This window comes from Geotrypetes seraphini, chromosome 2 (genome assembly GCF_902459505.1).
Source record: "Geotrypetes seraphini chromosome 2, aGeoSer1.1, whole genome shotgun sequence".
In the NCBI taxonomy this organism is placed as follows: Eukaryota; Metazoa; Chordata; class Amphibia; order Gymnophiona; family Dermophiidae; genus Geotrypetes; species Geotrypetes seraphini.
In genome coordinates, this window is record NC_047085.1 from 257,445,435 (window position 1) to 257,458,454 (window position 13,020).

Below are 13,020 nucleotides of genomic sequence, written 5' to 3' on the forward strand. Positions count from 1 at the left end.
CCGCATCGGGGCTCCGTGGATGACGTCACCCACATGTGAGAATATGCTGCCTGCTTGTCCTGGGATAATGATTTTTATTAATAAAAATATAAAGACAAAAAAAAATACTATCTGGTCAGTGGTGCCTGAAATGTATCCGGATACAGCCAATATTTAGTACTGCCTCGGATAGCTAACCGAGCAACTGAAACTGCCTTTTGTATCAAGGGAAGACTGAAAATTTCTCAGCCCAACTAACCAAGTTCCTAAATTCTGAGCCTTATTTTGCTACCTTTAGCTGCAAAGAGTGTTATCTTATTTAATTAAGAGCAAATTTGCATAAACTATTTTTTTTACATTAGTTCATATCATTGATTGAACCATATTCTCTTTAATTGACGAGACAACTTCTCAGCATCCCTTAATGGTCCAAATTATCCGGGTTACCTATCTTCAGGGCTTAAATAACTTCCGGGTCCGCAATGACTCCTCCCCTGCCCTAACATCTTTACACAGCAGCCCCTCCCTTCGGGGGACGCCCACACCACTCCTCAACAGCAGCTGAAACCACGCCTCCTTCCCAAGGTCCAATTCCTCTGCAGAGCCTGAGACCACGCCCTCTCCCAGGCTCCCTCCCCCATCAGTACCAGCGACCTGACAAGCCCTATGCGCTTCGGCTCCTTCTTATCTCACGCTTCTCTAACTTCCGCAGCCTCATGTCAGTAATCATAGCGGCGCTTTGTTCTGCGGGTAGAGAGGGGGGCGGGTTTTCTGCTGTGTCTCTTTCGTCCGCCACTTCCCATTTCCGCTGACGTTATTCTCTTTTCCGGGAAGGTCACCCCCCCCCCCCACGCTCCACCCCGCCTCGCACGCTGGCTTCAGAGACATGGCAGCCTCCGATTCTACTGATGCGCCCGCGACCTCGGAGTTGCTGACGCCGAAGGTGCCGGTCCGGCTAGAGGACGAGATCGATGATGACGACGAAGAGGTGAGGGCTGCGGATGCGGACTGCGGTCAGAGCCGGCCCGGCTCGAGCTGGCCTGTCTTCCCCCCAGAGTGAGAGTAGAGGGTGCGACCATGTGGCTCTTTTTTAAGAGCAGAGCTTTCTGGGGCTTGTAGTTCTCACGGCAAACATCTGAATGTGTGGAACCCGAAAGACATGGTTCCCATTGTGCAGTACTGATAACAATGAGTAAGGGTGGAAGTGCATGATCGAGTGGCAGGGTCTCGGTAGAAGCTTATGGGCAGAGGGTGGCATGGTGGCAGCAGAGCAATTTGGCTTAGCTCTCACACAGAAAAGAGGCTTCTGTTTGGAAAAATATGTTTATCTTAATATTTAACTGAACGCGAAATTAATTCGGCTAGGCGTTATTTATTCTCTTTGCAACACAATTAAAACAAATCTTTAAGCTAATCTTTAAGCACTTGCCTTCCTGTCTTAACTCTCCGTGAATCTTTGAGAGGCCATATTTTAGGGTGCTGATCGGTGGCTGACAATCAGGTTGCTGTCCTGTACCCTCAACGTCTTCCCCGGGTCTCCTAATCAACCATCTTAATATTGTCACTGGTAAATTAAAGCCAATGGTATTCGTTTCAACTGATCCTTTGAATCCGCAGAGAGGTCAAGTGAATGTTTCAAGGTCATAGCGAAAGTTCAGTTGTAGAACTTCTGATTCTCGGTGCTCTTGTAACAAGATGTGTGTTCTGCAGCTATACTAATACTTGTAAAGGAGATCATGCCACCTCAGGTTGCAAATGTTTCCCAGTAGCAGACAGCTAGCCACCTTGTTTACCATCATCTGTCATTATGTATTATTTATGTATGCACAATTGTAACTTGCCAGTCCACTGAAATATTTTATTACTCTGTTTTGTTGGGGGGGGGGGTTATTAACACACATGTAATTTACCTGATTGTATGTATTGCTTATATGTTAATACCAATATAAATAATACAACCTGCCAATAAAAAATAGGCAGTAAAGGAGTCAGCAGCACCCTTTAGATAGGTAAAACAAAGAAGCAATTGCATCATCTCCTTTTTTGATTTGCAATGTGCCAATTTGTATGCCCATAATTCAGATTGTAAGTCACCTTCAATCTGTTTGAACATAATGCACTCTGAAATTCCAGATTAGATTAGAATATCAGGACCTTTCCTATAATATCCAACACATCTGAAAATATATTCTTTTTTTAACCATTGGTTAATAACTGAGGGGCAGATTCTCAAAACTAAAATCTACCTTTAATGTGCTTGCTAAACGGGTTCCAACCAATTTAGTGTGCATGTATTTTAGCAGTGGATTATCAAAACAGCTTAGCGAGGTCTTTTCTAAGTTTTCTAGCAGTCTCTGATACTTCCATGCAAATGTAGTACAACAAAGGCATTAATATTAAAATGATCACTCCAAGCGATTATAATCACAGAGTGATTTTCTAACCTCGTTGTGCCACATTTGTAGCTAAAATTTATCAACAGGTCTGAGCTGTTGTTGCCTTACTTTCTGATTAGTGCCTGAGCACAGATTGGGCTCAGGCACTGACAGGAAAGTAAGGTTTAACAGCTCATACCCCCCCCCACGCAAATTAAAATAATAAAAAAACAAATTGAAGATTGGCAAGAGAGATGCCCACTCTCTCCTGCGTCACACCATCACCCGACACTGCTAACACCCCCACCCCCAAATTGAAGTTCAGCAGGAGAGATACCCACTCTCTCCTGCCACGTCGCCGACACTAATAAATCTTTCCCCATCCTCCCACCGCAGCAGGAGAGATACCTACTCTCTCCCACTGCCAAGCAATACACGCCCCCAAACAAGCCCACTCACTCCCACCGTCAAGCAAAACACACCCTGTTCCCCCCCCCCCCCCCGGCAGTGGGAGAGATGCTCACTCCCTCCCCACCAAGCAATGCATCTCCCGGCAGCGGGAAAGATGCTCACTCTCTTCTGACGCCATGCAATGCCCCCTGCTCTCTCCCCCTTATCTTACTTAGATGGCTGACTGGAGGGATGCCTATTCCCTACGGCCAGCAGGCCTGCCTCTTTAAAATGGCGAGCCTTCCCCTCTCCAGTGCATCCTGTGATGCACTGGAGAGGGGCCTGAGGCTCTGATTGGCCCAGGTTGTTTAAGACCCCTCCTATGGGAGGGGTCTTAGGCATCTAGGCTAATCAGAGCCTTAGGCCCCTCCCCAGATGCACCAGAATAGAGCCTAAGGCTCTGATTGGTTCAGATGATTAAGGCTCCATCCATAGGGGCCTTAAATTACCTGGGTTCTGACTGGCCCAGGTAGTTTAAGACCCCTCTTATAGGCACATGCATCTTCGCTACTCTTCGCCAAACTCATTTGCATGAGCGTTTTTTGGAGAATGACTCACTTTTTAAAAATCACTACTATTACGGCTGTGACATGGCCCGTCTGTTTTTAACGCAAATTTTAGAGAATCTAGTCCTGAATGTGATTTTGTTTTGTTTGTTTTAATCCAAGCAGGACCTCTTATCTAATTAGTAAGCCAAACAGTTGGAATATAGGTAATATAGAGCAGTAGCATGAGTGTGGGGTTTTTTTTACACAGTGATGCTCATAAAGAGGGCATGGTGATATATAGTAATACTGTAATTTTGGGGTTATAAATTGTATTTTTTTATTTAAGAACTTGTGGATTCGATTTACAGTCATGTGAAAAAATTAGGACACCCAATTAAATATTCATTTTTTTCTTAAGAAATGTTCACATAGATGTCAAATCTTTTTTTTATTTATCTCTGGAAAAGAAAGTGATGTGATTGCGGGTAAACAACAAAATTTTTTCCTTGATTTACTCATGAAAGAAAAGATATCCACAAAAATGTGTATTCTAATTGAGGAATAAATTAAGACATCCCCACATATCCTCCTACTTAAAGTGACTCAATCACACACAGGTGTATCACATCAGGTGCACATGATTAGATCATCATTACTCAGCATTTTGAAGGAGGTTTGCCATACTTAAATCTCAGACATTTAGTTGGAGTGCTCATGACTGCTACGGTGAGAGTGAACACCATGGTGAGATCAAAAGAGCTGTCTGAGGCCTTCAGAGAAAAGAGCAGCTTATAAGTCTGGTAAGGGATTTAAAAAGGTTCTTGAAAGAATTTGACATTAGCCATTCCACGGTCCGGAAAACAGTGTACAAGTGGAGGACTTTCCAAACAACTGCCAACATGCCCAGGTCTGGCCATCCAAGCAAGTTGACCCCCAGAGCAGACCGCAAGATGCTAAAAGAAGTTTCCAAAAACCCTAAAATATCATCACTGGACCTACAGCAGACTCTTCTACTGTTGATGTGAAAGTGCATGCCTCTACGATCAGAAAGAGACTGCACAAATTTAACTTGCATGGGAGGTGTGCAAGGAGGAAACCTTTGCTCTTTAAGAGAAACATCAAGACCAGACTGAAGTTTGCCAGAGAGAAGGTAGACAAACACCAGGACTTCTGGAAAAGACAGACGAGTCTAAAATTGAATTGTTTGGACATCAGAAAAGAGGACATGTTTGGCGTACACCAAATTCAGCATTCCAGGAAAAGAACCTCATATTAACTGTGAAGCACGGAGGTGGAAGTGTCATGGTTTGGGATGCTTTGCTGCAGCAGGACCTGGCCAGCTCATCATCATAGAATCCACCATGAATTCTACCGTATATCAGAGGGTGCTTGAGGAACATGTGAGACCATCTGTAAGAAAATTAAAGCTGAAGCGGAAATGGACCCTGCAACACGACAGTGACCCAAAACATACCAGTAAATCCACCAAGGACTGGCTGAAAACTAAGAAATGGAGAGTCCTGGAGTGGCCGAGTCAAAGCCCTAATCTTAATCCCATTGAGAGGCTGTGGGGTGATTTGAAACGGGCTGTACATGCAAGAAACCCCTCAAACATCTCACAGTTGAAAGAATTCTGCAATGAGGAGTGGGCCAAACTTTCCTCAGACCAATGTCAGAGACTGGTAGATGGCTACAAGAAGTGTCACACTGCAGTTATTTCAGCCAAAGGGGGTAACACTAGCTTTAGGGTGTCCTAATTTATTTCACAGTTAGAATACACATTTTTTAGATATCTTTTGTTTCATGAGTAAATGAAGAAAAATTTTTGTTGTTTACCTGCAGTTACATCACTTTCTTTTCCAGAGATAAATAAAAAAAGATTTGACTTAGATAAGTGAACATTTCTTAAGAAAGAACTGAATATTTAATGGGGTGTCCTAATTTTTTCACATGACTGTATGTACAAACTTTGCATACTGCTAATTTGTTGCCAATGCTTATACTTTGACCTGTTCCACTGTGCACACAAAACAGGGATGGAACCAAGCCGTTGTTTAAAAAGGAGAGAGAGCAGCTTTTAAACTAAAATGGACTAGGGACGACCAACAAGCTGCCCATGAGTGCATGATTTTGGTATGGAGTACATTTCTCCCTCAATATTCGCGGGGGTTAGGGACAGAGCCGGCCCACGAATATTTAAAAACCGCGAATAATATTCAGGCTGGTTCTGACCCCCCCCCTGCTTTCCCCCGGAATTAAAGCTGTATTTTGGACCTTCCCCGCCTCCCTCCCGCTTTCCCCGGAATCCCTTAAGCCTTACCTGGTGGTCTAGTGGGTTTTCGGGGTAGGAGCAATCTTCCTACGCTCCTGCCCCGTGCAGATCACTCTTAGGAAATGGCTGCCTTGAGCTCCCGTCGTAGTCTCATGAGACTACGGGAGCTCACGGCAGCCATTTCCTATGAGTGATCTGCACGGGGCAGGAGCGTAGGAAGATCGCTCCTGCCCCGAAAACCCGCTAGGCCACCAGGCAAGGCTTAAAAATAGGTGAAAAAATTAAAATCGGGCCCTCCAAAAATCGCGAATAACATCCGTGGATTTGGAGGGAGAAGTGCAGCTCTTCTAGAAATTGACTGAAGGTTTTATTCCTTACCCTCATTTTGTTTCAGTGGGCAAAGAAATTTTAAGAAATCACGGCTAAATTCTTAAAACTTTGTGGTAAAATCCGATGGGCCGCTGTTGCAGCCTTTATTGTAGCAATTTCAAAAAGGCATGTCATTTTCCAAAAATCTCACTTGCAAATGAGATTGGTGGAGAGTAGCGAAGATTCACTAGATTTATATGTGCTCATCGCTAGTGATAGTGATGGGCACATGTGCAGAATAAACCCAAAAATTTAAAACAAAAAAAAAAATCGAAGATCAGCAGGAGGGATGCCCACTTCCTCCTGTTGCCAAAGTCGAGCAACCCTCCCCACCCCACCCCCAGACACACACAGCAGCAGGAGAGATGCCCACTTCTGTCCGCCGCTGAATTTAAGCAGCTCCCCTAAGAAAACACTCCAGAAGAAAAAGAGAGCCAAGAAATCACCTTGAATCTCGGAAGAAACCAGAAAAAAGAAGGCAAGCAGAACTACTGCAAATGAACCAAGTGTTTCAACATCAAGTTCAGCAAGACAAAGTATGATATCTCGAGGATATTTGTCAGAAAATTGAATCAGAACATGTAAATGGAAAAACCAGATTAGCTTTTCAGGAGATTAAGAGATTATGGCAGAAATTCCAACCTCAACTGGGGATGCTTAAAGACGCCAATGGAATGATATTGAATGATCCAGAAAATATTAAAAAGAGATGGAAAGAATATACGGAAAACTTATGCAAACAAGGCAATGAGGATGACATTGGAGAAATGGAACTGAAGCCGAAATGGAAACTGAAGCCGAAGAAGAACCAGATATTTTAAAAGAAGTCATAGCAGCGATTAAAGCTTTGTCGAAAAACAAGTCACCTGGTATTGACGGTATTTCAACTGAATTAATAAAAGGCTCAGAAGGTGCTATCATGGCCCTCGCTTGACTGTGTCATCAGATTTAGAAGGAAAATACTGGTCAACTGATTGGAGAAGTTCACTTCATACCTATACCAATGAAGGTACTGCATGTAAATAGGCACTAGGCTCAGAAGCAGGTATACATTTATTTATTCATGTTGCTTGATAAAACCATACAAACATGACACTCAGACTCTTATTGTACCATATGAAAAATACTGTCAACATCTCAACAATAACAACCGTGGCTATAAAAGTGCAGCATAGCAAATATTATACCGGGTTCTAAAGAACACCAACACACCACCTCTGCGAAAGCAAAACAAACCCCTCTTTTGATTTAACTTCTGGGTTAATGTTTGAAGTTGACTGCTCTGCAAGGGCAGTCCCAGCTGGCAGGCATTTTTCTTCTCAATACCTCTCTTCATTGCGACTGCAAATATGAATTATACCGTTCCATGACTACTATTGCTGAAGTCTTCGCAAAGAGTGAGGCCCGTTCTGCAGCTTGTAGGAATAATCCACTCGCTATTGTCACACCCACACTCCTGAAAAGCGCAGCGAGCCCACACGAATGTGACAAATCTCAGACCCAGTGTGTCCCTTACTACTAAAGGACCCTTCAGGACTTGGTTCAGGCAAGGTATCTACCTAATGGGTATGCAAGGTAATGAGGTCCAGTCAGATATGGCAAAAACAAACACTTTATTCTGGCCACTGGCTCAATAAATCAAGATACAGGCTTCTGCCTGGCATAGATGCAGGAAAAGATACTTTTCATTAAATCATATAAAAAGATTCAAAACATCACACTCTGGGAGTTTCAGATTGTCAGCACTAGACTAAATGCAGTCCCCTGCTTCTGGGCTTTATTAAAGTAATTTAACTCAGTCCTCTTCACCAGAGCAGTTATATTTTACCCTTGCAGTGTTTACTCACAATTCATACAAAACAAAAACCACTGTGCTGGTCAAATGCAAGTACAGTGGTACCTCGGTTTACGAGTGCACTGGTTTGCGAGTGTTTTGCAAAACGAGGAAAACATTCGCAAAATCGGCGCCTCGGACACCGAGCGCGCCTCGATTTGCGAGCGCACCCCCGTGATCCGGCACCCCCCCCCCCCCCGCCGCCATCGGGCACCCCCCCAGCCGTGACCTGAGGTCCCCCAACCCACCCAAACCCTCTTCTTACTTTAATGTAGCCTCCGCACCGGCACCAGCATGTCCTGTGCGTTGGTGCCCGAAGATCTGCCTCCTGTGCCTCATGTGCGCATGCTCAAGGCCTGAGAGTTCACATTCTAAAGTAAGAAGAGGGTTCGGGTGGGTTGGGGGGCCTTCGGGGGGAGCAATGCCGGTTCTCGTGGGGGGAGCAGCGCTGCTGGCCTTGGGGAGGGTGGGGGGTGGGATCCTATCAAAGCGAGTTTCCATTATTTCCTATGGGGAAACTCGCTTTGATAAACGAGCATTTTGGATTGCGAGCATGCTCCTGGAACGGATTATGCTTGTAATCCAAGGTACCAATGTGTCATATATACGTTTTCCCTCTGAAATGTTGCTGCAGTAACCATACACAGCTGAGAGAGAGAGAGCGAGCAACGTAATTACCCAGCTTGGTAACAAGCAAGGAAACCATACACACGTTGCTGGAAACAAACACCCCAATGCTTTAAGATAAGGTTCACAGTTCAGTTGTAAGGCGAGAACCTAAACTCTCTCACAACAAAATACAGTTGAACTGGAATCTCCCCAAACTGTAGGCAGAAAACAAAACTCCTGTGTTTCACTACATTTCCATGGCTATAGGACTAGACTCAACTCTTACCCGGCTTTCCTGAATGTCCATGGCTTCTTCCTTCTGCTGCTCCCAAAACTCAGAAGGATGAGACAACTCCTCTGCATCGATCATTTGCCAGTCTGTGTTACCAGCCTCCTCTGACTGAGGAGAGAGTGACTGACTCTCCCTGGGTTGCCTCTCCTATCTTCCTGTTCTGAAGAGACTTGTTTTATGCTGTGGAAAGCCACTCCCCCTAAGACTGGGTGGGGGAAGGGTTTTCCACACACTAGCTTGCTCCCTATGATTACAGGCAGGATTCTTTCTAGCCCTAGTTCTAACAGGCACAGGCTGCTCAAAAGGTAGCAAACCTCTAACAGTGGCAGGAATAGGTTTAAACTGAGTACAGCTTTCTGGCCTATCCCTTTCCTGCCATGCCTCATCTGACTCCATCTCACTATCTGAGCAGTAGTCAGCTAACTGTAGATTGGCATGCCACCTGATCAGCTCTCTTGCATCTAGGCTCAGTGTGTTTTCTTTTCCTTTCTGGGACAAAACCCGGGACGGATTTGGGTTTGTTAAAGACAAGACCTGAAATGGACTTGGGTTTGTCACACTATCCTCCACATGGTATGCCTTTCTGCAAGGGCTCGGGCATTATCCCTCTCCTGCTTTGCAGCCTATCAGGGGTGCCAGCACTGACTTGTTGTTAAACTTCCTGCGGCTGCCCTTCCCAAGCAGCAAGAGTGATCCAGCACAGCTGCCCTCCAGCTGAGGCATAAGGACTGCTGAAGTGTCATGCCAACACCAGCAGCACCATCACTGCTTTATACCCGCACGGACTACTGGATGACCAGTTAACATTAAAGGGAAGGGGTAGAGCCTGGTATGTCCCCTGCCCTTCTCAATCCTCCCATTACCCCAAAAGCCCAGCAGCATAAACATTTTTTTTTTCTTTAGTGGTGGAAAGAAAGTCCAAACTGGTTTATAGTGTGGGAGTTTTCAAAGTCATAATGCTGCTACAGCTGTTGATATCTGTCTGGGCTCTGGGTCTAAATGAGAGGTCCAGGGGGGAGGAGAGAGCACTAATTTAAGGCATCATCAGCTGAAGCTCCTCCCTTGTACAGTCCTCCAGGAGGAATCTTGGGTTCATGTGGAAGCAGTGAGATCCAGGGGGCTGCAACGGTTGAGCTGGACTGCAAGCAGGATCCCAGAGTAGATTAGCAAAGCTCAGCCAAAGCCCCAATGGCAGCACAAGTGAACAAGACAAGCAGGTCTGCAGGAGGCTGGGGAGGGGGAGGAACAGAGCTCAACAAATGGGAAAGAGTAATACAAATTGCTGCCTCATGTGTGAGCTAATGGGTAATTGATGCCTAAGAAGTAGGGACACAGGAGGGATCTCAGCTAAAAAGGAGGGCCTAGGGCTTTCGCTACCTCCCTGTATCTATGCCACCAAGTGGAAGAAGGAGAGGATCAGCGGTAGTGAAGATTTGGCCCATGTAACGGCAAGAAATTTTACAACAGATCAGTGCCAGTATCGGCAGAACTCCAGTTGACTGTAGTCATGACTCTAGCAATTCCAGTAACAGCAATCCTACAGAAACAGCAGAGCCCAGTTCTGAGTCCCATAGTTGTACTCAGAACCAGGCTTTCTGCTGTTTTGGGGATTGTAATAGTTAAAGCTGCTTTTCAGCCAAAGCATTGGTGTTGCTGTGGGAGTTCAGGAAGATTAACAATGTGTCAGTGTCGGCTGTCCAGTCTTCAACAGCTCTACTGCAATCAGCTGCTCACAAACAAAAGGCTGTTGGCCTGTGACACACAAGTTGAGAATCACTGAGTTAGTGATAAATCACCTGAACTGGATGGTATACATCCTAGGGTACTAAAAGAATAAAACATGAAATTGCTGATCTTGTGTTAGTGATCTGTTGTTAAAATCATCCATAGTACCTGAAGATTGGAGGGTGGCCAATATAATGCTGATTTAAAAAAAAAAAAATTTTTTTAAGGGTTTTGGGGTGATTCAGGAAATTACAGACCAGTAGGCTTGACCAGTGCAGGGCAAGATATTAGAAACTATAATGAAGAATAAAATTGTGGAACATAGCCAAATATGGTTTAATGGGACAAAATCATCATGGGTTCAGCCAAGGGGAAGTCTTGCCTCACCAATTTGCTTCATTCCTTTTGAAGGTGTAGATAAAAATGAGCCAGTTGACATAGTATATCCAGATTTTCAGAAAGCTTTCGACAAAGTTCCTGAGAAAATTAAGAAGTCATGGGATAGGAGGCAATGTTCTGTTGCGGATTAGGACTTGGTTATTGGGTTGAAAACAGAAGGTAGGGTTAAATGACCATTTTTCTCAATGGAGGAGGGTGTATAGTGGAGTGTCGCAGGGATCAGTATTCGAGCCACTACTATTTAACATATTTATAAATGATCTGGAAATCGGAATGACTAGTGAGGTGTTTAAATTATTAGATGACATTAAAATATTCAAATTTGTTAACACATGCAGACTGTGAAAAATTGCAGGAAGACCTTAGGAAATTGGAAGACTGGGCATCTAAATGTCAGATAAAATTTAATGTGGACAAATGCAAAATGATGCACACTGGGAAGAGTAATCCAAATCATGGTTACCTGATGCTAGGGTCCAGATCAGCACAACAGAAAAAGATCTAAGTGTCATTGTAGACAATATGCTGAAATCTTCTGCCCAATGTGCAGCAGCAGCCGCCCAAAAAGCAAACAGGATGCTTGGAATTATGAAAGGGATGGTAAATAAGAGCAAGAGTATTATAATTTCCTCTGTATCATTCCATGGCTTGACCTCGCATTGTGTATTGCGTTCGGTTGTGGTTGCCATATCAAAAATTTAGCCGAATTAGAAAAGATTCAAAGAAGAATGACCAAAATGATAAAAGGGGATGGAACTCCTCTCATCTAAGGAAAGGCTGAAAAGTTAGGGCTCTTTAGCTTGGAAAAGAGATGGCTAAGGTGGGATATGATTGAGGTTTACAATATCCTGAACAGTGTAGAACGGGTAAAATTTGATTTTTTTTTTTGTTATTCTTTCAAAAAAGTAGAAAGATTAAGGGCTCCTTTTATGAAGTCGCATTAGCGGCTTTACGCACGCTAATATGCTGGCCGAGCTAGCCGCTACCGCTTCCTCTTGAGCAGGCGGTAGTTTTTCGGCGAGCGCAGGGGTTAGCGCGTGATAAAAAGTCGCCGTGCGATAAAGCAGCTAACGCAGCTTCGTAAAAGGAACCCTAGGAGATGCTCGATGAAGTTACTCTGTAATATTTTTAAAACAAATAGGAAGAAATATTTTTTCACTTAACAAATTACTAAGCTCTAGAATTCATTGCCACAGGACACAGTAACAGTAGTTAGCGTATCTGAGCTTTAAAAATGGTTTTAGACAAGATGCTGGAGGAAAGTCCATATAGTCTGTTGAGAGAGAAATGGGGGAAGCTACTACTTGCTCTGGGATCAGTGGCAAGGAATGTTACTACTATTTGGGATTCTGCCAGTACTTGTAACCTGGTTTGACCATAGTTGGAAGCAGGATACTGGGCTAGAAGGACCACTGGTCTGACCCATTATGGCTATTCTTATCATCTTGGGACTCCTTTTACTAAGGTGCGCTAGGGCTTTAACTCGCAGAATAGCACGCGCTACATTGCCCCGCGCGCTAGACCTTAACGCCAGCATTGAGCTGGCGTTAGTTCTAGAGTCGTAGCGCACGGTAATTTTCTGCATGTGCTAAAAACGTTAGCGCACCTTCGTAAAAGGAGCCCTTAGTCTATGATGATGTTTTCTAAAAATAGAAAGATTGTCAAGTGATGTGATTAACTGTATTGTTTTAATGTTTGAACACTTGATGTAAGATTGAAAATGAATAAAGAATTAAAAAAAAAAAAATCCTTCAAAGTTCTGTCATCCTCATCTCATCGTCACTGTGAAAGAGGTAGAAATTTCTGGGACGTACTGGTAGTTCATTTCCATTAGCATCGTCATTGTCTTTGTTGCCATGCTCGATATTTATTTTTGCTCTTTTTAAGGCAGATTTTATCATCATCTTTTTGTGCAATTCGAACATAGTTTGTTTATGAGCTGCCTGGCGGCTTTTAGTACGACCGTTATTTACGGTATATCTAAAGTAGCAAGTGCTATTCAAACATTATGCAGTGGGATTTGAATTCCTGGCACTGTATGGTTTTGCTGCGTCTTTAGCTTGGAAAAGAGATGGCTAAGGTGGGATATGATTGAGGTTTACAATATCCTGAACAGTGTAGAACGGGTAAAATTTGATTTTTTTTTTTTGTTATTCTTTCAAAAAGTAGAAAGACTAGGGGCTCCTTTTATGAAGCCGCGTTAGCGCGCGCTAATGTGCCGAATCCTC

At 44.0% G+C, this 13,020-nt stretch overlaps 1 protein-coding gene across 1 annotated transcript in view; it reads left to right on the plus strand.

Moving 5' to 3' along the window:
* Positions 1-596: 596 nt before the first annotated feature.
* Positions 597-13,020, plus strand: part of TOMM22 (translocase of outer mitochondrial membrane 22) — a 35,033-nt gene continuing 22,609 nt past the window's right edge. The window contains exon 1 of the mRNA XM_033929456.1: positions 597-967. Coding sequence (XP_033785347.1) covers positions 866-967 — 102 coding nt within the window. The 5' untranslated portion in view covers positions 597-865. The remainder of the gene's footprint in view (positions 968-13,020) is intronic.